At 46.3% G+C, this 25286-nt stretch overlaps 1 protein-coding gene across 1 annotated transcript; it reads left to right on the forward strand.

The window, feature by feature from the left end:
- Positions 1-301: 301 nt before the first annotated feature.
- METRNL (meteorin like, glial cell differentiation regulator) lies at positions 302-24911 on the forward strand. The gene is made up of 4 exons (XM_032129044.1): positions 302-595; positions 6251-6639; positions 23210-23269; positions 23964-24911. Exons 1-4 carry the CDS (start codon positions 483-485, stop codon positions 24278-24280), a joined length of 879 nt encoding a protein of 292 aa, XP_031984935.1. The 5' UTR covers positions 302-482; the 3' UTR covers positions 24281-24911.
- Positions 24912-25286: the final 375 nt, after the last annotated feature.

A 25286-nucleotide genomic window follows, 5' to 3' on the forward strand; every position in this document is an offset into this window, starting at 1 on the left:
CAAACGAAACCCCTCGGTCCTGCCCGTCATCACCCCTTCCCCACACAGGGGAGCACGGGGGGGCCCAGGCAGGGCAGGAGCGGAGCGGGCTCTCACCCCGGGCCAGGGCATCTGCCAAGGGGGCGAGGGGCAGCGGCGGAGCCCGGGACCGGCCGTACCCGCGGGCAGCCGCTGTTCCCGATCCGGCGCCGCGTTTTGCCGGCGCAGCAAGTGCCGGCCTTGCCGGAGGAGGAGCGGCGGGAGGGGGAAGGGGGAGGAGGAGCCGGTACTCGGCCGAGCCGCTCCCGCCCCTCAGCTGGGAGCCCGCCGCCAGCCGGTGCGAGCGGCAGAGCCGAGCGGCGCCGCGCCGAGCCGGGATGCGGGAGCCGGGGATGGGGTAGCTGCGCCGCCCTGCCGCGCTCCCCACCATGTAGGCGAGCCCCAGGCGCTGCGCACATCGCTCCCCGCCGCCTGCACCGCGTTCGCACCGGGCCGGGGGGACCATGCGGAGCGCCCCGGTCGCCGGGCTCCTGCCGCTGCTCCTGGGGCTGCGGCTGCTGCTGGGCGGCGGCGCCGCGGCTCAGTACTCCAGCGACCTGTGCAACTGGAAGGGGAGGTGAGGCGACATCCTGCCCGGCCAGCGGGGAGCGAGGACTGGCACGTCCATCGCCGTCCCGCCGGGGGAAGGAGTCGATGCCGAACACAAAAGGGAGACTCTCCCGCTGCGGTGCCCGGCCGGGGCTCGGGGAATGGGGCGGCAGGCGATGGAGAGCCGGGGCCAGGGGCGGATCTGCCTCCCTCGCTCCCGGCGGGCTCGCCGCGAAGAGACGCTGGGCAGCGGCCCCCGGGCAGGGAGGGATGGAGGGACCGGAGCGAGCCGGGCTCCCTTCGGCGGGATTGAGGGGCCGGGGCGGGCTGGGCTCCCCTCGGCGCTGTTCGGGGGGCTGGGAGAGGGAGGGCGGTGCCAAGTCCGCCGCGGAGAAGTTTCTCCCCGCGACCATCTTCGCCGCGGCTCCAGCGCTCGGCGGAGGCGGCGGCCGCGCCCGGGGAAGCAGCGAGGCAGCCCCGCTGGGACCGGCCCGGGATGCGCTGCACCTGCGGAGCGCTCCCGCCGCAGCCAGCGCGTCCCTCCCCGGGGCTCCTGCTGGCTCCCGTCCCCTCTCGTCCCTTCCCTCCCCCTCCGTGCGCTTCCCGCACTCCGCGCTCAGCCGCGCCGCAGCCCCGGGGCTCACTCCCTGCTCCCGGGCACTCGCCCCGCGGAGATGATGGTGATGGTGATGAGCTCTGGGAGCAGGGGCTGGCACGACGGCCGCGCTCCTGATTTATTCTAATTGCACCGGTTGAGAAACCTCTCCAGTTCTCAAGTGTTTATCTCCCAAATTATCTTTCCTTTAATTGCTTGTAATATGTTTAACGCGTGTGGTTGGGTCTGTGACCTTCTCCTCTCTTTATAGGTTTAAAAGAGCAACTCTGCTCAACTAGCAAGTGTTGCTGGGTCAGACTGACTTGAAGAGTAAAATGGTTCAACTCTAGTAGACTCTTCAGCTCTGACTTTCTTTAACGTAAAAGTTTGGCCGGCCTTTATCAGTGTTTTGGGTGTTTTGGAGTAGAGGGGATTCAAAGTGGGGAAACAATTGGATTGACTTTCAGCATCACGATTTCTTATCTGTTGCTGTCTGAAACACGGTGCTTGTTATTTACTTTTTTTTTTTTTTAGTTTTCTTAATAATTGATGCATAGTTAATAGCAGTGAATCCACTTGAAGACGAGTCTGCTTGATAGGGATCAAACCTCTGGCAAACTCCTAATTGTGTCATTTTTCTTTACCAAAAAAACCACTGAAAATGCTGTATCTGCTTTCATTCCAAAGCATCCCAGCTGTGGTACTTACCTGGACCTTACCACCTGGTACTGCAGCAAGTATTTTAAAAGAGTGGTGACAAACCCCTGCAATTGTGTCCTGTTTGGCTCTTATTTTTGTCCTGTTTTCTTAGAGCAAGCAGTGACCACTCATGTCACCTGAGCAGGGTTGGAATAAGCAATGCCTTGAGTATCAACTAAGGGGGTGATGCTTGAGGAGGGGAAGTGAAATTTTGTAACCGAGTTTGGGATGAACCTGGTGATGCCAGCTTGGATTTACTCACCTGTTGTTGTTCTGGTGAGCTGAAGTGGTGACAGCTTCATGATGAAGCTTTTGGATGGGCAGGGAAGGAAAAGCACAGTTTAGTCTGGGTGGTTTGACTTGTGTGAGAGTTTTGGAGTCCAGGTGGGCTGGAGTCTTGGGAGGGGATAAAGTAACCCCAGCTGACTTAGGCCTTACTGGTGGCAAACAGGGGTTGTCAGAAATGCTGGTGGTGTTAAGGCCATTCAGTATAATCTGATTTGTCCTAAAACCACAGCAGTTAAAAAGGAAAGTAATTTGAGGTACCAGTAAATATAATTAATTAAATATTTCAGTGTGGATACTAAGAAGTATATGGGTTAGAAAGAACTTTTTTTTAATGGGGAATATAATATTTTTGAAGTCATGTGATGATTTTTATATTGATTGTTAGGAAAAGTTATGAACTAGAATGCCAGACAAAGTCTTTCTTCCCCACAGTGAAGTCATAGGTTGTGCTGGTGGATTTGAGAGTCGTATCCTCTTCTGTAGTAAACCTCAAGATGTTTTCTCACCTTTATACACTTGTGTATATTAAAAACAACGGTCTCAAAACCAAAATGTTCTGGATATGTTTCTTTTCCCTATTAGCTTGTGGAGAAGTGATGAGCTTATACCTCTGAGTAGGATGAAGAGCTTCACTAGGATTCCTATAGATATCCCTGATGCTTCCAGGGAACTCTGATACAATGCACATCCTGACACCTGCAATTAAAGTACAGGCCATAATAGCATCTTAATAAATAGCTTGTCAGAGAGCTTCCAGGAAAGCTTTGTTCAGGAGAAAGCAGAAACTTCATTATGACATGTTTGGTTATTACTTTTGCTGTAACTTCAGGTTTTTGTGCTGCAATGGCCTCTTGATGCTTTGGGCAAAAGGGAGTTGGTGACAGGCTGAGGATATGCTGGCCTGGCATGTTGGACTGCAATCTGTAGTACAGAGAATTCAGCTCTTATGTCGCTGCTTTTGTCCATCAATCTTGCCCTTGGTGTGGTGGATGCTCTGAGGAATTCTTAATGTTCTCTAGACTGTCATCTCTTATTAAAATCTCCAAGTTAGGAGCAAAAGTTCCCTGTGTTCATTGCAGGGTGCAGGGAGGACATGGGTACTTCTAGGGCTCTTCAGGACATTTTTAGTAGAGTAAATAAATAACTTAAGTAGATAGTGTGAATATTCCTCTCTTTTTCTTTAAATAACACCTGTTCCACATTGCAGCATAACAGCTCACTGCAGTGATATTGTAACAGGTTTTTCAGGGCAAACGTAAGGGGATGGCTGAAGCCGGGAAGGGAGACAGCAAGGAGACAGATGCAGTGATTCAGGATGTCCTCATGGATTGGTATGAGGAAGTAGCTGTAGAAATAGCTTGTTGTAGAAATAAGTCCCAATAAACAGCACACATTTAAAACAGGTGATGGATGGCTCATCCATCATTGCAACCATGAAACATCTGCCCTATGTCCTTGCCATAGAATCAAAAAACCAAAACCGAAGCGAGCTTGGGAGAATAAAGTCTCCCAGGTCTCCATTGCTGTGTGGACATGGTGTGTGTGATGAGTGGCTAGTGAGAGCTAAACCGGGCGTTAAACAGTCTCTCAAGTGTGATGACAAATCATTCTGACTGAAAGCAAAGCGACAGGTTTTACTGGATGGTGATGGTTGCTGTTAAATAATGTGAACATGTATTTTGAAATCTGCTTAACTTTTGAGTCATCCTTTATTATAAGGCTTAATGTGTGCAGGTACTTGTGCTTGATGTATCTAATGGCATCACTCTTGCCTGTGGGATATAATTGGCTTTCAGAAGATAATTTCAGAGTCCACCCTGTTTTTTGTTTGAACAGTGTGAATGTTTGAACGAAATTAACGTAGCTTTTTTTTTTTTTTTTTTTTTTTTTTTTTTTTCTGGCAGGAATTCACTGCCTCAGTGTTGTTGGGATCACTTGCAACAGAAGTTTCACTGCATGAGTTCAGAGTTTTGCTCCTGGTGTCTTCCTTCTGTTTAAGCACTCAGGCTGGAATGTGCCAGTCTAAGTCATGCAAAACCTCTGCAGCTTGTTTTGATGTCTTGAGTAGGGGCAAGTGATGTGTGAGGGTAACTTTCTGCCCCTTTGCTGAGGGATAACCTTTACACTGTTTAATTTTATTTATTTGTGGCTTGCACATAAACAGACTGCTGTGTTTTCTGTTGAGTGGCATGATGTGTGTGCTGTGGTGAAAACTGATTTTGTGGACCAGATGTGGATTTACAGTCCACTTGAAATATCCCTTTGCAAGTAAACTTTCCTGAATGTGTTAAGTACTACTGAATTTGAGGGCAAGAGACTAAAGGTTAAAAACTTGTCCCTCTTTTCTCCTCATCTGTGTTCTTGATGTGGCTTTCAAGATTCTTCCAAAGCACATGTTTGGAGGCTCTATTGTTATTAAATATGACTTTTTTCTTTCTGAGCTTCCTCATATAACCTTTAACAAGTGGGTCACACCGACGCTCACAATAATGAGTCACGTCAACAGTAAATGCAAACCATATGGTTTATTTTATTTCCCTTTTACACATTGCTTCTAGTTACTTTCTAAGTGCTGACTTGAATTTAGACCCTCTTCAGTACCCGAATATATCTTTGGGATGGGGAACTGTGTATTTGGAGGTTTCTGTTGAGGAACCAGAACTTGATGTCATCACTTGCACTACACTAAAATATGTTTTTGCCACAGATTTCCTGTGTAACCTCAGACAAATCACTTAACCATTTAAAATTATTTTTTCCCTGTCTTGATTCATCTGCCTATAAGTGGGAATGTTGTAAAACTTCCCTAAAGTCTTGCAAAGCAGACCTGTGAGGTGATGGAGAATCTGTTTTTGGGTAGTCCTCTACAGGCACAGGATAAAAGATGCTTGTGTTTGGGAAGTAGCTGCTCGGAGCATAGGACGAGAAACAAGCTTGGTGCTGAAGAGATTTGCTCATACTCTCTTAATAGGTTTGTGACAGGACAGAGACTGGGACCAAAGGATTTTTCCCTAATGGCCCAAATCCTGCAGCCAATAAATCAGGCTTCCCACAACTTGTTCTTCCAGCTGCCGTGCCTGCACTGTGCAGTGCTGTATTGGGGCTTTGAGTCACTCTGGGTGAAGAGCTGGTGGGGTTGATCCAGCATCAGTGGTAGGCAGCAGGGGTTGTTTGGAGCTGCCTTCAGCTTAGGCTGTGGGCAAACAAGCCATGGGGATTTACTACTCGTTCTGCTTACACACGGTGGTTTGCTCTCCTCTCATTAGCAGCTGGCCCTGGGACCCTGTGCTGCTCTCCTATCCCATCTCTGTGGTCTCTGTGAAATGGTTGTTGGGGTGTTTGGTTTTGGCCATAGTAAATGGCCACATGTTCTCTTTCTTGCTGAGCACCCACAGCTGTGTGTCTTCTTGTAGCCCATCAGTGAAAGTGATAAACAGAGCTTAAACCTCGTATTGGGGAGCAGTGGAGGAACAAGCTCCTACCGAAAAAAGCAGCTCAGTTCAGTGCTTCCCCAGCTATGACTAAGGAGTGAGGTGTCTTCTCTCCTCTCGCTACCTCCCAGTGTGGAGATTGGGGCTGCCCAGTTGGGCTAGAGGGTATCAGTAGCACATAGAGCATTGCTTTCGCTGCAGTTTACAGGGTGAGCTTGGCATCCCTCCCAGTTTCAGATCCATTGGGAATATAGACTTGGAAGGGGAACAAAGTGCTTGGAAAAAGGTGGAGTCTGATCTGTGAAGCTGGAGAACATGCTGGATTGAGCCACCAGGAAGGGAGTTTGAGCGTACGTGTTTTACTCAGTATGCACAGCTCAGCTGATGGGCAGTAACTGAGCCTGTAGTAATTTAATTGCTTTTGATCATGGGCTTATATCCTATTTAATTTTGAAGCCTATTACTAGTGGTTTGACATTTTCTTTTGGGGGATGATTTAAAATTGTCCCATAATATTAAGGCTGAAGTGTTGCAAGAGACCTGTGCTGCTGAGCTGGATGGGCCAACACCCAGTGATGTCCTGGGCTTCCTGCATTTGTTTGTCTTGAGGCTGGCATTCACATTGTTAGCTCTGTCATTTCTCTAACCTTCTCTTTCTTTCTTCCTCCAGTGGCTTAACCCACGAGTCTCACAGGAAGGATGTTGAACAGGTCTACCTCCGCTGTTCGGAAGGGTCAATAGAGTGGATGTACCCCACGGGAGCACTCATAGTCAACCTGCGACCCAATATTTCACCTGCCTCTTACAAACACTTGACTGTTTGCATAAAGCCCTTCAAAGACTCTGCAGGAGCAAATATTTATTTGGAAAAAACTGGAGAACTGAAACTCTTGGTCCGAGATGGAGACCGCAGCCCCAGCAGAGTGTATTGCTTCGGCTACGACCAAGGGGGCCTGTTTGTGGAGGCCACTCCTCAGCAGGACATTAGCAGGAAGATTACAGGCTTCCAGTACGAACTGATGAGCAAGGGGATAGCAGCTGATTTGCACACAGCTTCTGGTGAGTGCCGGGCTATTGTCATACATCCACGTCCTGTGTTGGATGCAGAACAGATGCTGAGTGAGGGAGTGAGCGGAAAAGTGGCTGGAGAGGAGTTTCGTGTGCTTTTAAGGGCATGTTTTATAAACAGAAATATTGCAGAAAAGTTGATTTGGTTTTTGTTTTGTTGCTGTATTTTGGGAGCTGGTAGCATAGGCTGAACTCCAGCGATTTGTTGAGGGCCACAGTGTGAAGGATTCTCCCCTTGCAGGGGTGGGGTGTGTCACAGGAGGTGGCTTTACCCTGCGCTGAACTCCAGCGTGAACTGGGCTTCCCAGCCTTGCTGTAACACTTTTCTAACTACTTTTTTACTCAGTTTTTAAGACCTCGCTGCATGTTTTGAATAATAAACATTTGAACAAGGAGGCACTCCTTTTCCTTGGTGTTTTTTTTTCCCCTTTGCAAGTAGCGCTACTTGCTGACCTAATTATTGCTTTTTCTCTTTTGGGTTTTTTTTTTATTTAAACAAGGAAAATGGTGTGTTCTTCCCTCAGCTTTCCTTACTACATTCTCCTGAGCATTGCTGTGCCATGGCAGAGCTCTTCAACACCGTGACAATACTTTAACAGGACAGTGTTGTCTTCTCTCTCAACCATTATGAAGAGCAAGTTTTGTAGTGGGGAGCTTTACTCCAATGAAAAGCTTATAGGAAAGAGAAGTGGACAAACTGGAAGCCTGTAAAGTCTGGTACTAAATAGCATTTGGAACAATGGCTCTAGGTGGGACCTAAGTGTGCTGAGCAATTAGTTTGAGAAGAAAAACTGGCATTTTTGGAGGATGACAGGGAGAAAGGGGAATTCCCTTTAGATAGGTGGTATCTGGTTCATGCATCTTACCCATTCAGAATTGCCTCTAGCTTTTATCCCCAAAACCAAGGAGGTGGGATTTCCAGACTAGCCCAAGGGACAGCAGATTTAGGGTAGTTTGTCTCAAATGACCTCGAGGGTTTCAAGGTTTAGGTATTTTAAGTGGGGAACCAGGTTTGTGGCAACCAGGTTTCTCTTTTGAAATGTGGGCTGCCTTTGCTCTTTTGGGTGATGGCAGCAGGAAGAGTCCTCAGAGCACACTTGGGTTGACTCAGCCCAGGGCAAACCCGATGTTTAGTGAGGCTGTGGAGCCCAAGGGCCCTATGTAGGCTGGCCAGACCCTGCCGTGCTGATGCCACATGCTCTGCCTGAGATGCTCCTTGATAAGCGGTGGTGTGACTAATTAAACTGCAACTGTGTGTCCCAGGGATATCTTCTCTGGGATAAGTGATTGCAGAACTTGTTCCATCCTCTCCTCTCCCCTGGCTGCTTTCCACATCAGGCTCTGGATTGTGTGTTTGTGTATTTGTGCAGCCCTGACAGTGTTAAATGTTGTCACGCCAGCTCGGATGGGGCTTTATTTTTGTGCAGCTCTGAGCTGGACTCAGCTCAGCTGAGCAGAGCTGGGCTCAGGGCTGATGCAGTAACCCCGGGAACTGACAGGTGGCAGCTTTGCCATTAAAACAAGAAAAATATAAACACAAATATTCCAAATTTTAAGTCACGGCCATCACTTTTGCCTTGCTCACAACTGGTAGCTCATTATCGGGTGTTGTGTATTTTAAGCAGACTGCTCTGCTGCATCCAAAAAGTGCTGCTGATGAAGTGGGGTATCTCTGCAGAGCTGCTTTCCCAGTAAGATCATTTGTGCAAAGATGAATACACTGTGCAGAATGTCAGCTATGTAGTAAAATTCCATTGCAGAAGACATAAATACATTGTTTAATCAGTTATTTGGAGAATGTTCCCAGATTCAGTGCTGCTTTCTCTGCCAGGCTGTGAGGATGGAGACACAGACAGGCTAATGAGAAGTCACTTAAACTTATTAAGAAAAGTCCTGTGCTTTTTTCTTTTCCAAAAAAAGTTGCAATTGCTTTTTCATGTAATGAAATCATATGACAGAAACACTGCTTGTCACTGCTGGGTTTAGTCTGCACTTAGATGGGGTTTCTCCTGAGCTTTGCTAGCATTGAGGACTTGCTGCTGACATCCTTTACCATCACAAGCCAGCACAAACTGCTGTGTTTTCAGAACAAAATGCTCTTCTTTACACATAGAATCTTGGAGTTTTTTAAAGCTGATGGGAGTACTTTTTCAGAGACTTTCAGAAGTCAAACTGAGGACTGAATCCAATTACAGCCTTCCTCTTTAATAGGCACTTTAAATCACTTTTTCAGTGACTGCTGTATTTTCAGCTGTAACAGACACTGGTTGAATTTCAGTGCTGTCTTATGAAACAATGTGGTGGGGAATCTGCTCCATTCTCCAAGTGTCTTGTTTGGCCAGAAGAAGCTTTTTAATAGTTCATCAGCAGAGCCTTCAGGGCAAACTAGAGATCTCTATTGTATTTTAAATTATTTCTCTTGCCTTTTTTTTGGATCCCCAGACTCCAGGGAGGGGCTGCACGGGGTGAAAACACGACGAAAATGCCATACATGACTCTTTCCACTACACACTTAGATGAGCTCTATTTTCCTATAAATATCTGTATGTGTGGGGGAACTGCCAAATAGCTGCCTTGTGAGGCTTCAACAGAGCAATATATTTGAGGCTCTTTGCAGTTTGTGGACTTTCTTTCTTCTGGAGCTGCTTCTAGTTTTTCTGTGAAATCCCAGAAGAAATGCCCTTTACTGAGCTGTTCGTTTGGAGGGGGAGTTTGCAATCACTGAAATCACTGGAGATTTCTTCACCGGAGAGGAGGCTCAAGTCAGAGGCAAGTGCTGACCTTAAAGGAGCTGGAAACTGGGTTTAAGGTTCTGCATTTCCCACCAACCTTCCTTCTGTCCCCTGTTTGCAAACGTGGCTGACTGTTTTTGACTGCTGCACGCTGGAAAAACGAGGCTGCTCGTGTCTCAGCTGCAGCTTGACAGAGTTTAGCAGAGCTGGCAGTAGGTGTGAAGAGGTGACAAAGATGTGAGATGCTGTTGTAGATGGGGTCTGAGATGTGCTGGGCAGAGGAAGCTGCAGTGCTTCTCCTGATGGCAGAGAGCTGAAAATCGTAAATATGGCATGATTTTCTTTCTACTTCAGAGTGGGGAGATGACTATCATAAAAGACCCAGGTGTGGGGCTCAGTAATCCAGCCCTTTCCTTGTGCAATAACTACTCGCTAACAACTTCTCCCTGCTTTCCCTAAATGCTCTGTTTGTTTCCTGGTGATAATTGTTGTACTCTGCCCTTGAGTTTACTCTCTCTTCCTAACCTGGCATCCCAGTGCTGATTAAAGGGTGTAAGTCATCTGTTTAATGACCTGTTGTGTCCTTAGAGTCCTGACATTGCAGGGTGCATCAACAAATCAACAATGCTTGGCATGGCGCCTGTGGTTTAATTAGAAATCCTCAAGTTTTATTAGTTTACAGCCATTCTTTCCCACTTAATCAGAGTCAAGCAAATATTTCAGTAGAAAACATATGCAGGTTCTGACCTGGCCTTTCTCTTTTTTTTGGAAAGGTTGAATGAGACAAGGCAGTCTTAACAATTTTCTGGATTTTGGGGACTTAACCCTTTTCTTGGCTCTGATTCTGCCTTACCACATTCTCTCAAGATTTTCCTAACTGTAGGAAGAATTTGTACTATACTGATAGATTTTAATTCAGGTGACATCTGGTATGGAAAGTTTTTTACTGTGATAGTAACAGAAAAAGTCAAAAAAACCCAAACCAAAACAAAACAAGTAGTCAAAAAAAGTGCATTTCTGTGGGGTTGTAGTTTCTTAAGATGGGAAGAGGAGTGAAGGCAAACATGCCACAGTGCTTGACATCATTTAGTGGGAGTAGTCCCTAATAAGGGTCACCTTGGCAATTCAAGCATCTTGATGGGTGTGTTCTCTCTTCATATCCAAAGTGATGGTTGACTGAAAGTGCTTTTGATTTCAGATTAGGTTTTGGGTTGCACCCCTCTATCATTCCCGTCCACGCTGATGGTCCATTAACTCCAGTTCATGCTTTGCAGCCTCAGTGTTTGTCCAAATGAAGAGCTGAGGCACTGTGACATTTTGGCCTGAGGCCATTGGAGAATCAGCAGAACTTGTTTAAGTCGTTGAATTCTGTTGATTCTAATCTCTTCTGCTTGTGCTGGAAGAAAATACTCTGAGTATCAGCTATGCTGCCCATACAGGCAAGTAGGTGGAGGTTTTGGCAAAAGTGTTGTTTGGCCACTTAGTCCCTACGAGTGTTCTGAAGGTGCTGACCCACACGAGCTGCTCAGCTGTGCCTGGTTTAGGTCTGCCTTGCACCACAGCAGACTGCTTGCATTAAATTTCTATGGTAACTGTGAAGGTCCCTTGAGTGTAATTTACTTTTTGAATGCTTCAGCTTTTGCTCAACTAATCTGGAACAAGAATCTGTAGGTTTGACTGAAGGTTTTGGAGAAGAAGGTGAATCCTCCTCCCCATCCCACCGAAGGACCTTTATTTTGTTACCTAAAGTCTGTGTTTCAAGAGTGTTGCTTCAAACTCTGGGTCCAGCTTTGTTCAAGCTGTGTAGTTTGCTTTTCCCATTGCATACTCATGGGGATGGCTGTAATTTAGTTGTCAGAGCTATATTGAAAGTCCTTTCATTACCCACCTGCTTTTGTGCAGTAAAGAAGTCAAACTTTAACAAAAATGCCTCTTTATCTTGATGGCATCTACAGACTTAGTGCAGGTTCTATTAACTGTTTTATAGGTTTCTTTAACAATGCTGGGTACCTGGCTGAGAATATTAATACATAGGAGGTACAGCACTTAGGTGGGTATCTGAAAAACAAGGCAAAACTGGATAAATCCAGTTAAGTAATTAACAGTATTCGGCTATTTCCTGTATGCTGTTAATTCACTGTCCTGAGGAAACAGATTGGAAATTCAGAAAGCTCGTAAGTATTTGGGCTATAGCAATGTTTCTGCTAACAAATGGCTTTTTAAAGCAACCTTCTTAACTTTTGATCTTGAATGCAGAGTGTGTGTTTGGCAGGGGTGGGGCACCAATCTGCCCTATCTCTGCTGGTATCCTCACAGGGCTCTATTGTCATTCCAGTTTGTAGGCTCCTCATCTCATGCTTTCCTCTGGTTCCTCACAAATATCCAATCTTTTTCTTTATTTTTTTTTTTCTTTCTTTCTTGGAGGTTGGATGTGCTGCTTAGCTTTGTGACCTGAAGCAGCAGATCATAGAATCACAGAGTGGTTTATATTGGAAGAGACCTTTAAAGTCCATCCAGTCCAGCCCTCTGCAGTGTGCAGGGACACCTTCTGCTAGACCACATTGCTCAGAGCCCCATCCAAGCTGGCTTGGAATGTTTCCAAGTTTAGGGCATCTACCACTACTCTGGCTGTCCTGTTCCAGTATTTCACCATCCTCACACTGGTGTATTTTTCACTTCTTGTCAGAGTGGAAACTTTCTGGTGTTTTGTGCCAAGGCTGGTGAGCAGGAGGCCGTGCCCGGTGTGCCCGCTCTCAGCCAGGGTAACCGTGACTGTGCTCCTCGCTGCCGTGGGCAGAAGAGGTGATGGAAAGAGGCACTTGGAACACTTAAACTGGAAGTCCCCGTGACCTTTATGGTTCTGCCTGAGTAATTGTGACCATCTGAGATGTTGGCACTGTGCTGTGTGGCAGAGTGGGAGCGCGCTGGGTGCTGCAGGGGGTCTGTTCCAATACACCCCATCAGATCAGAAAAATGGCTTGCTTTGTATTTTTCCTCCTCCCTGTTTCCCGTGCAGGTTAAAACTCTCACACCTCTTGGGGCTGGGGGGTTAGAGCTAGATGGTTTTAAGGCTCCTTCCAACCCAAACCATCCTGTGACTCTATGATTTGCACAGAACAGGCTGATACTGCATTGCTCCCACTGGGGGTTGCAGGTGAAATGAAGCATGAACAGCGAAGCAGAGTTGAGGGATCTGCTCTGTAAGCCTGACACAAGCCTGACACCTTGCTGGATGGCTCACCTGTGCACTTAAAGCTTTGATGGCTTGTTTGCCTTTTCTCTGAAAGGTCATAAGCAAGCTTTAAGAGAAAAACACCAGGAAACGACCTTTATTGCAGTTTCTCAAAATACGCTTCAATAATTGGCCGTATAAGGGATCCTCCTGCCACTCCTGTTATAGGATACAATATTTCAAAGGGTTTTTTTGTCTGTGTGCTCCCCCTCCTTGCAGGAGTCTTTCCACACTAACTTTGTCTTTCCCATAGTAATGGACAATCCCAAACTTGGTACAAAGTAACCTTGAAAATATAAACAACATTCCCTAACCCTAATGTGCTAAAAACCCATTTAAAGCTAGTTTTTGAGGGCGTGTCACTGAACTGCGCGTCATGGATCAGCACCTAGCTGGCTCAGGCTGGCTGCAGTATAACACTGCCTGGAGTGGGATTAATTTTGAGAAGCTGGAAACCTGCTCCAATTATTCATGTGCCTGAAATGGTCAGGTTTGTGGTGAATGATTGACTGGGTGGGAGAGTTTGAGAACAAAGTTTTTGATTTTCTTATTTTTTCCTGTGTGGAATGGTTTCAAAGTGCTGTTCTGATGCTCAGGGAATGTACACGGTCTTACATCATCTTGAACTGAGCAAGGATGATGTTTTGGGGATCTGAGTCTGAAAAATATTGGACTACGAAGTCTTCACCTAAAAGAAAGCCCCCACCAAAATTGGGTGGATGTCCTAATTCAATCTCTTGTTCTCCCAACAAAATGCTTTTGCCAGCATCTTCTCTGGCTCTGCTTGCCCTTTGATACTGTCGGACAGGAGTTGGTTTTGCAGTGAGCAAAGGAGGTGACAATGGGGCTGCAGTGATAAATACACAGCTGCAGGGGAGAGGGGGAAGCAAATAGCTTATTTTTGCTAGACTGGCCACAAATGCCGTTAGCTTATTTCTCAACTCAGTGGGCAGTCAAAACCAATAAGCAGTCAGGTGTATTGTCAGGGCAGCTGGGGCTCTGCTCTGCGCTGACCTTTGTGTACCACCAAAGATGGGCCCACAAACAGAGCTGCAATCCAGCCCAGTTGCTTGGCAGTCTTTAATAATGCTCTGTGCTTGCTCTGCAAAACTGTTTAGTTTGCTGATTCCTGAGGCTCTAGTTAAAGAAGGGATGAGAGGGCGGGGAAGCTGCATTCCTCTTCCCACTTACTGAGACGTGGGCCAAATCTTTCCTGTGTTGGGAGTCTTGGTTTGCAGGACAGAAAATCTCTTTCACCTTAATCTGTGCTAGAAGCCAGAAAATATTCACTGTAATATTGCACAGATACTTGGAAGATATCCTGGACCTAAAGCTGTGATATGTTCTGTCTGACCTTGGGAGGTTTAATACTGGGTCAGAAAAGCTGCTGCCCTATGAAGCCTTGATCCAGGTAGCCTTTGGTGCTGGTTCAGATTTGTGGAAGGATTTTTTTGGTTTTGTATTGTGTGGGCACCTCCTGACTCCTTTATGGGATTTGAGCATTAACTCCTACAATGGGCATCACCTCTGGTGTTTGCCCATATCCTTTCTGTATGGAAGCCCTGGGAGAGCTGGAGTGATCAGAGGTGCTGGGATACACACACAGAGCTTGTCTGGCATTCCATTGCCCTGTCTGCCTCCCAGGATCATTCCCGTTTGTACAGGATGCACCTCTGCCCCACCAGAACTGCCAGTAGCTTTACAGCAATTTCTTCTGTCTGCAAGTGGATGTCAGAAATTTGAGAGGAAAAAAATGTTCCTATGTGAAACTGGTGAATGAACTTCGTAGGATCGAGCACTGTGTGCTTTTAAGTAGGAGTAGGTGATACATCTCAAAGCTTTTACTGTTGCAAATGAAAAATCTTAAGTAGCTTTTTTTTTTTTAGGCTAACTGAACAATGTTGCAGCATCGAGGATCTCTCGTGTAGACGTAGCCCTTCCACAGCCCTTCTCAAGAGTGGGCTGGTCAAATAACATGGTTTTATAATGAAAACTGGCCTTGTTCCTTCAGAGCTCTCCCACATACCAAAAAGAATTTGATTCCTAGAAACAGGAAGGAGAAGGACCTGTGTGGAGCTGAGTGCATATACGCTTTTTTTTTTTTAAAGTCTCACTTAATCTTTGATCTGTCATTACTCCACTCCCAGGGTTTAACTTTAACCAGCCACTTGGTTCTTAATTCTATTCCTCTGCTCCATAGGAGGCATTAATGGACCGGACCGAAGAGGAGGGAGGGAGGGAAGGCTTTGTGTTCCTGGCAGGTTTCCAGCCTGGTAGTAGGTGCTGGCTCCAGCCTCTCCTGTAGCCCTGGCAGGGGCAGGGAGAAGTGCTTGGCTGCACAATTTCCCCAGGGCATGGAAGTGAAAAACACCTTACTTGTCCATTTTCTGCCGTGCAAGCACTGCATGACATCTCAGCTGAGTGCTGTGCTAGCTATGGGAGACAAAGCCCAACAAGGCATCAAAAACTTTGTAACTTCACGTTTTCCTTGATCTGACCCGTGCGAGCTTTACAAGGCTTTGGCATGACTTTTTCTTTAGAAGAAAGAAGAAATATTTTCAGCACGAATTTCGGGAGGGGATGAGCCAAGCCATAAATCTTGGCAGGTTTTGAGTCAGGGGAAGCATTCGCTTTGGTCCTGTGTGGCGGGCGGGCAGCGCAGGGGTGCGATGCTGCAGCTGCCTGTGCTGGCACGTTCTCGTGGGCTGACAGTGAGGGACACTCAGCCCCAGCCCTTCTGCTGCAGGTCAGAGGGGATCAGAGGAGCCCCTCAACCATCCAGAGGCACCTCTGACTTCCAGCAACTCGTTTCTCCTCATGCTTCCCATTCCTAATCCCCCTTGGGCAGTAGTGGTAAGTTTGAGGAAGGAGAAGAGGTATTTTCTGTGAGACAGACAAATAGAGCTGCTTTTTTATGGCTTTATAGTGGTGTCTTGTGCACGTAGAGCAGGAGAAATTCCCAGCAGTTATCTTGTTGCCATCTTTTCCCTCTAATTGCAGTTAGGGAGGGAGAAGGGGAAAGCAAAAAAAAAAAAAAGCAGATGTGTACAGGTGCTGCTTGCACAGGAATGTGGGCTGGTGTGGTTGCAGAGACACTTCTCGTTTGCTGGGCCCTGCTGCAGCAGAGCAGAGAGAGGAATTTAACTGGACATCTGATCTGCTGAGTGGGGCTTTTTGGACACAATATATTGCAGACTTGACTGTAATGGAGGGTTTTTACAGAGCTGTGATGCAATGGGTAAGTGTAGGAGCTGAGCTGGGGGTTGGCACTGATCCAGTCACCGTTCTGTCTCTGCCCACCCCAGTGCTGGGGTTTGCCACAAAGGAGAAAGAGGAGAGACAGAAAGAAGTGTCTTGAAGCTATGACACTTCTCATCATTTCTCCTGGGTTGGTGCAACTCATGCATGGAGGTAGAGTTTAATAATGTCTAATGCTGCTTAAATAAAAACTGCTCTGTGGGTTTTTCATTCCTTTTGTTTTGTTTTAAATTTTAAACAAATGGCTGTGTTTCTAGCTGACCTTTCAGCTCATTTGTTAGAATGGCTGCTGCATCTTGGAACAGCAAAAAGGCATCAATCCCAAAGGATCCTTACGTGCTCTGTGTCTGCTGAGCCAAGTTTCAATTTGAAAGCTGTTGCAAATGGAGCTTGCCTAGTACCAAATCTCTTCCTCACATTGTTTACATAAATAGTTAATCTTTGGTACTTAGGGACTTTAATACCCTCTTGGAAGACAGTTCTGTGAGAAGATAAATTTCTGGTTTATGATCTCTTGTCCTAACGTTTCTCGGAACACAAAGGTCATCACATCTCTAATGGTGAGGTTTTACAATATGCTTTTTTTATTCTTTCTTTGCAGGAAGGAAGTGGTATTAACTCTATTCTCTTGGCACAGTCCATGCCACAGCCTGCGAAAGTCTGCATTTCATTAAACTTATTTGCAGGTTTCAATCGTTCTTGGCCAGTGTCTGTATTTTCCAAGTTACTTCTGGAGACTTGTACACATGTGCAAGTTGAACTGAGTGTTAGAAACGAGCTAAGGCAAGGAATGGGAATTGACACTTCCTTTTCTGAGGGGATAAAGTCACCAGTATCCCCTCTTCATACAGAGAGGTCAGGGAAGGATGTCCATTGGAGCATCATGATGTCGTTTCAGCTGCTCCATCACCACCTTGTCCTGTACCAAATCTTGGCTGTGTTGTGCCTGTAAGAAGAAGGAAACCTTCGAGTTTTGTTTCTGTGCTCATGATCCTTGTTCCAAGTTGCCTCTTCTGCTCAGCACAGGGGCTCAGATTAACTTTCTAGCAAATTGAGAGATGAACACTTCTGCCTTCAGAAGAGCACTAAACCCTCTCACTGTGTTACTCATTTAGCTTGTATTCATCAGAGAAGCACAGTCCCTTTGAAAACCTCATTGTGGCCTTAAAGGGAGCTAACAAAAAAAAGAGAGAGTGTCTTTTTGCATGGGCAGATAAGGATAAGATAAGGGATAACAGTTCTAAACTAAAGAAGGAGAGATTTAGATTAGATGTTAGGGAGAAATTCCTTACTCTGAGGATAGTGAGGTTACTGCTGAAGCTGTGGCTCCCCCATCCCTGGAGGTGTTTAAGTCCACGTTGGATGGGACTTGGAACAACCTGGGATAGTGGAAGGTGTTCCTGCCCAGAGCAGGGGGTGGGAACGAGAGGATCTTTAAGGTCCCTTTTATCCCAAGCTGCTCTGTGATTCCGTGGTCCCATGTCTGAGGCTTATTGATCCAGAGAGCTGGGAGCAGCGCAAGTCCAACCCTCCTGTTTGTTCCCTGACTTGGTGTTTTCCTACTGACATGCTGGAAAAAGTGCAGTGCTTGCAGAAAGCTCTGTAATCCTTTCCCATCCAAAGACAGGAAAACCTTGTAAAACAAAGGAGTGATGAGAGAGCTCCTCTGTGTGTTGTGACAGGGTGTCAGTAATTTCCAGCCCGGCTGTGGAGAGGTTCTGTGTCTTCTGGCCCTGTTTTCCCTCACTGTGTGGCTGCAGGTATTATGTTAAATGCAGGTGTGCTGGATGCAGCTCTGCTGGCCTCAGCTCGCAGCCAGCACGTTCCTTTTAAATACGAGATGCACTGACAGTGCAGATGCATTGATGTAGTTTTAGGTGGTGTTTCGGTGTGGGGGTGGTGAGGGTTTTGAGGTTGAATGTTTTTTTGGCTTGCTCAGGAAGAGCTTTCTGAGGTGGTGAGGAAAGTTGAGGTGTATCAAGAAAGCAAAGGACTAGTCACAACCTGGTAAACCAGAGTGGTTATCAAATTCTTGTCCACCCCCACTGCAAAGTAGCAGACCTTTTTGTTTGGGATATGAGCTGTGGGAGGTTTGCATCATGGACAAAATGCCCCTTCAGAGAGGAAGCACAGGTGTACTTAAGAAGAAATAATTACAAGGATTTATTTCACTTTATAATTAGTTAAAGCAGGATCAGGGCAAGATTTAATTTTTTTTCTTGCTCTTATGATGTTTGCCCCTAAACTCTTGTCTCCCAGCTAAATCACTGTCCTGTAAGCAATTGAGACATAATAATTTTTGCTTAGGACACAGAAAAATAATGGAGAAACGCACCATCATTGGAGAAACCACATCTCTATTTTTAGAATCTGCTCTCGGAAGTCTGTACTCTGTGTTTCCAGGAAGGAGACTCATCCCATGATGCCCTTTCCAGTACGGGTGCTGCCAGCAAGAGCTGCCAATTACAGAGCTGCCAGCAAGAATTTGAAAGGTGTGGGTGGGTTTCCTTTGTGCCCTAGGAACGAACGCTGATGTCAGGCTGAGGGAGGTGGGTGTGTGGCTGGAGGTGCTGCAGTACAGGCTGGCTGGGCTTAAATCAACCTGGGCTGCAGCAAAACCCACCTGAATGTCTTGAAGAGAAAAGACTACTTGTTTTAATCAAAAGATTTAAACCTAAAACTAGCAGAAAATAACTCTTCAACCCTGCCTGGACCTCCTTGGTAGCTTTTGGTGCTTAAAAGGTCTGATTGCTCATCGGAGGGTTGCTCAGAAGTACTGAGGTGTGGGTGATGCGTGCCACGGAAGTGCAGATAAGGAGCTGTGTGTTTTCCTCTCTCACCATCCACACCTTCACCACACCGCACGCGTGCACCCGCTTCTTCATGAAACCAAAGGGTATTCCTCGGTGAAGTGGTTTTCTGCAATTACTTTGTGTTGAACATTTTCACTTCTGCTTAAAATGTGTCTCTTCCTGTGCGTGCTGCCGGCACAGGGGTGGATGTTCAGCACAGCCTATCTGGGGACATAGGATGGAGGTCTTTTGGGCTCACTAAGGGGAGAGTGGGATGGTGTGGACAGCCCTGCAGCACGGCTCATCGGGTGTTCTCGATAGCTGTGAGGTTGTGGAAGTGTGCTGAGAAAAATCGGGACAGGCAGAGGAAACTTCTTGCTTGTGGGTTGGAAGCTGGTTTTGGGGTAAGGTCAGGTCAGTCAGACCCATGGGTGGCTGTTGAAATACAAATGTTTCAAAAGAAGACCAGGCCCCTTCATGTGGTTTCGGTGACGCCTGCAGCCAGAGCCAGCACGTCTCGGTTGCGTGTGTCCTGTAGGGAGCTGTCATCCTCAGCGATGGCCCCTCCATAACCCCCACCTCCTCTTTTCCAAGGAAAGAAGGGGGTTGCGTGCACACAAACCAAGGGAGGAAGGACTGGAGCTGTGTGTGTGTGAGCTGAGAGAGGACAGGGACTCCACCCAGCGCTCCTGAGGCAGAGTGCTAAACTGCAGCACTAAAGGGGCACTCAGATCCACCCACAATATTGGGGAAAATCCTGTCCAGACAGCCCAACTCCCTGGTGATGGCAGAGCTGTGGACCACCTGAGGCTCGTGGCATCTCCTCAGGGCACATCCCTCTCTCTTACCTCGCGTTTCTGCCTCCCCGTGGAGAGGTCCAGGAGAGGACCAGCAACGTGTCTGACAAAGCTGTTGGCCAACAAGTGCGGCCTATTGTTAGCATCGCCTCGTCCTCCTCAGTAACACCAGGTTCAGAGGGCAAATCGCTCAAAGCAGCTGGGACATGACTGCTGGCTCGTGAGGAATGATGTAATTACATCTCCCTCTGCGGGGAGGTGAATAGAGAGGCCTTTGGAGGCACTGGGCTGGGGGTTGGAGGGAGAGGGCTGCCTCAGGTTACTTCAGGTCAGGATACTGTCAAAATCCATCAAAGGCACTCCCAGCAGAGTTGGCAGCCGACGTGCACAATGCAGGCTTTATGCCACCGGTGGTGGAGTTGAGTTATAGGCATCTGGGCTTTAGAGGACTTCAATAAAGTGTTGCTTTTCTATCTTTTTTTTTTTTTCCCCCCCCACCTTTCCCCTGCTGCTGTATGAATTAAGGCTCTTTGGCTCATGGAGTTTAAAGGAATTAGAGCAGCTGACGTTGATATTGTTATTGCAAGTTCACAGGCTGGCTTTTGGATGCAAGAACCTGGGCAGCCCTCGAGACATCCCCAGGGAGTCAGGATCTGGCAAACACAGCTGCCTTGTTTAGTAACCAGGCCCAGTTCCCCAGAAAATGAACGTCTTCACCTGCTGTGCACGAGTGAAGTGCTTTTCTTGGTTGGTTTTTTATTTTTTGTTTTAGTTATAAGGATGCTTCCTGTTCTAGCCTGAGGTGTGTGTGTTATTTTGACCTATGGATGGAGCAGAGCACCTGCTGCCCAATCCAAAGGGAATGAGTGCTGAACTTCAGCTAAAGTCATGAACTTTTGTGTTAAACACGCAGATTCCTTCATGGCTGTGATTCAAAAGAAAGCGTAGGCATTGCCACCTCCTAAGGATTTAGTTTCTTTTATGAGGCTTTATAGGAATGAGGCTTTGGTTGTAGCCAGTGGATGTTATTTGCTTTTTAATGGTCCATTTACCTCAGCAGTAATCCTTCACAACTTGCTTCCCATCTGTGCTTCCATACCTTGTTTTTGCCACTTGCAAGATCTATTTGATACTCTGTGAATGCAGATGTGGGAGTTGTCCCACAGAAGAGGATTTTTGGTCTTCCTCTGTCCGGAGCTGCAGAGATGGGTGGTGGAAAATGGCTGTTAGAGCAGCTCACATGCCACCACACTGCTATGAGTCAGCTGGACCTGAAGCAGGTTTTAAGTAATGATCTAGTGTGAGCAATGCTGAGCATTTAAAATTTCCTTTTGTATTTAAAAAGGCTGCAGGATTTTGCCTAGGGTCCACAATTAAAATGATTTGGTTCTGTGTACGCATGGAGATTTGTTCATTTGATTTATTACTGTGTCAGTCTATTTAAGTGGAATGAACCACTTTTAAAGCATTTTGTTTTTCATCTTTAATGCTGTTGCTTGTGTTGCACTCCTCTTGAGAGCAGAAATGCCGTAGTCATTTTGGTGTTTTCAATTTTCTGATGGGGTTGGATGGACTACAGAGATGTCTGGCCTAAACCAAGACTTAAAAAGGCTGAGATGCCTTTTTATTATGAGGTCTTAGCAGAATGAAATATAAATCCAGCTGTGGGTTTAGAGGATGTCCATCTGCTGTACTTTGTTTTGGAGCTTGTGTCCATGTGAGAATGCCAAGGGATTTGTGCAGATTTGCAAGTTCCCTCTATTTGGTTGATCTAAGTCAGGTCCTCATTTGGCCAGAGGGAGGCTGGGGAAGAGGGACTTTTTCCCTGGATGGATTTAATAGGTGCCATGAATGAAACAACTCCACAGTAGGATGTTTAGGGACTATAAGACTTGCTCAGGGAAGTGGTGGAATCACCATTCCTGGAAGTGTTTGTATGGATATGGCACCTGGGGACAGGGGTTAGTGGTGGGCATGGTGGTGCTGGGTTAATGATTGGACTCGATGATCTTAGAGGTCTTTTCCAGCCTGAATGATTCTGGGATTCTATTACAATTTTCTTTGTCAGGTGAAGCTTCTGCGTTTGGTCTAGCCATAGATCAAAATCTCTTGAGTCTAAAGCTTGAAGTATCTTTAGCCTGAATTTATTCTAGTACTGCAGTTATGTCCAGGCTTCATCTGGTTCTGCATTTCTCATTATATTAAACATTTTCCAAACTTTCCCGAAAAAGAGAGCTGAAATAGCATGTGGGGAAAGAAGGGCAGGGAAAGCTGGCTTGTTTCTGAAAGCCCTGGAGGCATTCAAACTAAACAGAAATGTGATTGATCCAGATGCTATTTTTCCTATTCCTTGACTCTTCTTTTGGAGCTTTTTAAGCTCCTTGAATGATTCCTTCAAATATCCCTGCCCAGAAATGTGCATTTTACATTTCCTTTAATCCTATTAAATAGCGTGTTACACTGTGTATGAATCATCTGACTGGAGCAAATCTGGTGGATTTGGTTCAATAATCCTTCTTTCTGGATCACTGCCTTTCTGGGTCCTTGGAAAAAACAAGAGATTTGCCGTGTCTTGTGTCAGAGAGTGGCTTGTGCTGTCTGACAGGAGGGCTGAGGGAGCATCGGCGGCACCAGCTGCGTGTTGTGGAGTCAAGCTTAAATCTGCTTTCAAGTGCAATGGATAAACTTTGGGAAGCAGGTGGGGGGAGAGGAAGGCCGTGACTATTTGGGAATCTGGTAACTAAGTGTTTTCAGATGTTGAGGTTCAAAAGCTGAATTTTTTGGGGGTGGGGAGAAGCGTGGTAGCTTCAGTTTGCAGTTTGGTGATGGACTGTGTGATGGAATCTCATCTTCCAGTCGTCTCCAGCGGGAGCCCTGCTTTGCTGGAGTCTGTGCCTGATCCAGGGTTTCCATTTTTCTGAATGATGTGTTGAGATGACACCAGGTGACAGACAAGGTTCTGATCCCTGTGCCACTGTGGACAGACTCACTGAGCATCGCCAGGCAGGGCAGATCCTGATCATAAGCAAATTCCTGAACTCAACAGGGTGTTATAGAAACATCTGTATTGCAACTACAGCACCTTCTCCTCAGAAATATCTGGCTGAGTACAAAGAGGAGCCACATTCTTGCATTGATTAGATTAGTGCAGATATCCAAGTGTTTCCAGCAGTACAGGAAATGGTCTTTGTGCTGCTTGAGCTCAAACAGATATGGGCTCGAGTTTCCGCTTTGCCTCAACGCCCTCCAACACATGCATTGGGGTTTTTTCCTCCCCTCTTTGCCTCCCCCATTCTGTAACCTCCTGGATCTTTGATGTGGTGATGACTAAATGGCCCGACAACACTTGATAGAAACTGTAAGAGAGAAGCTTATCAGAGTATAGAAGACACATGATCTGAAAGCTTTTGAGTGAATTTACAGCAGAGCACCTTGCAAATGCACCCAGTACCAAAACAGGTTTTGCATAAGTGCAGTGAGTGTGTGCAGTGTTTGCTAGACAATCTATCCCAGCAGGATTGGTAAAGAGATCCACATTCCTCCTTGGGTACAAAAATCTCACCGAGGCTCTGGGGTTAACTACACTTCTTGGAGTGGAAGAGATGCCAGGCAGATCTTTGGACTGATTGTGCCCATGTTGTGTGTGTTTGTCAGTCACATTTTTGTTTAGTTTAAATGGTTTATTTATTTACATTTCTTTATTTGAAACTGCTGTCTAGTCCTTTGCTAATTCTGACTCTTCCTGCCCAGCTCCCTGCCGACCCTGCAGTGACACTGAGGTCCTCCTGGCTGTCTGCACTAGTGATTTCGGTGAGTTGTTGTCTCCCCTGTCCCTTCTCCTCCCAGTACCAGTGTGGCACCCATGAACACCGGCAGACACCTCCTTACCCTTGGCAATCTCCACCAGCAGTAAATGTGGTCTAAGGGTGCTGGGTACACAGAGAGTTCTGAGGACCTCAGAACTGTCTGCCCAGCTGGCACCAGCCCAGGGTGGACAGAGTGACACAGCAACCATGGCAGAAGGTCAAGGATTTGGGTGCATCTAGGAGAGGCCATTACTTGTTGCCCTACAGTGTTGGTTGACTTGACAAAAGGCCGAAAGTTTCAATAATTGTCCATGCTTCCCTTTTAAAAGGGAAATTAGCATTAGCTGTATCTGTAATGACTGAAGAACAGAAAGTAGGTTGTCAGGGAGAATTTGGCATATATCTTCTTGTTAGAATTCTTCTTCATGATTAATGCTATTTTTCTGATGTAATTCTTTTTCTGTTTAAATTTACTATATGTCTGCTCTTTGCTGGACAGATTACAAATATAAACCATAAAAAAATGCAAATATATACTGGTGGTTACCAGATCATCTTAACTCCCAAAATAACAAAGAACCAAAACTTGGGCTGCTGTAGTGAAGTCAGTTCCCCTGGCTGCACAGGCCTGAGTTTGGACCAGGGTCTTCCGAAGCATTTTTGAGTAATTCATCCTTAAAACCTTTTTCTGTTTCCAGTGATCAGAGGCTCCATTCAAAACGTAACGAACGAGGCAGAAGAGCAAGAATCCGTAATTCACGTCCGTGTCAACAAACTGTACAGGCAGAAGAGCAAAGTCTTTCAGCTGACAGGGGAGAGTGGGAACTGGAGAGGACAAATAAAGACCTTGCTCGAGTGTGGGGTGAAGCCAGGAGATGGAGACTTCCTTTTCACAGGACGTATGCACTTTGGGGAGGCCAGGTTAGGCTGTGCCCCTCGTTTTAAAGACTTCCAAAGGATGTACAAAGAAGCAAAAGACAAAGGGCTAAACCCATGTGAGATTGGCCCAGATTGAAACCCCCTGTTTGGCTGAAGATCTCTTTTAGTGTTTGGCCAGGAATATTTCCTGGCTGCAGTGGAAACTCTGAACAAACCTGGTAACTGAGGCTGGGCAGACCTGGAGGCTGAGACCCCACAGCCTGCAGTGCTCACAGGCTAATGGAAGCAACAGAGGTACGAGCTCAGAGGGCTGCCAAGCAAGAAAGGCTGGATTTTTAACCAATCGTGTCCTTATGAATTAAGTTATTATATTTTTTTAGTGACTTCCTTAGGAAAACAAACAAAGAAAACTCCCATGTCTTAATAAAAAAAAAAACCCAAATGAAAGCCAAGATGCCTTTGTATCTTTTTAATACTAATTTTTAAAAATGTCTTAAGCTGATGTAGCATTTGGTATGGCGTATTCTGTATAAATGGCCAAGAATGTGATAGAGCACGGTAAAACATCTTAACATTGATGCTTTGTAAAAAGCTTGGTGTACAATTCAAAGTTGTTTCTTATGACAGAAATTTATGGAGCCAAACTCTTGTGTGTGTGTGTTGTTTTATTTTTTATTTGAAAGAATGTACAATTGCCGCCTGCAATTTTTTGTCCGGGCTGGCAAATTCTTTCCATTCCAGAGAAATAAAGGTCCCTGGATTTGACACATGCTGCTTAAAATCTTTATTTTTTTCCTTCTTCATAAGGCTGATCTCAGCTAGTCCAGATGTGCTCAAAGATCAGTTCTGGGCTGCTCCCTTATTTTGTGGCTTCTCTGAGCAGAACCAGAGTTCCTGTGAGGCACTGGGAACGCAGTGTTTTTCAAAGGGGAAGCAAGAGCTATTTTTGGAGATTTTTAGACATGTGTCCAGGCAAGGCTTTAAGTGTTCTTCTCTCTGATGCCAGCGGCGTTGTTTTGGGACTGGCTCCAAGGGCAGGTTGCCCCTTCGTGTTTAGTTTGAAGCTTTTAAGTGTGCTGTAGCTTGGCATGAGGTGGATGTTCATGCCTGTGAGTCCTGGGGGACACGACCAGGCCACCTTG

This window comes from Corvus moneduloides, chromosome 19 (genome assembly GCF_009650955.1).
Source record: "Corvus moneduloides isolate bCorMon1 chromosome 19, bCorMon1.pri, whole genome shotgun sequence".
In the NCBI taxonomy this organism is placed as follows: domain Eukaryota; kingdom Metazoa; phylum Chordata; class Aves; order Passeriformes; family Corvidae; genus Corvus; species Corvus moneduloides.

What these genes read in the sequence shown, in the direction of transcription:
- METRNL (XM_032129044.1), top strand. Translation starts at nt 483, where the DNA reads ATGCGGAGCGCCCCGGTCGCCGGGCTCCTGCCGCTGCTCCTGGGGCTG. An exon ending in CTGTGCAACTGGAAGGGGAG is followed by an intron (nt 596 to 6,250) that starts GTGAGGCGACAT and finishes TTCTTCCTCCAG; the next exon opens with TGGCTTAACCCACGAGTCTC. An exon ending in TGTCTGCACTAGTGATTTCG is followed by an intron (nt 23,270 to 23,963) that starts GTGAGTTGTTGT and finishes TTCTGTTTCCAG; the next exon opens with TGATCAGAGGCTCCATTCAA.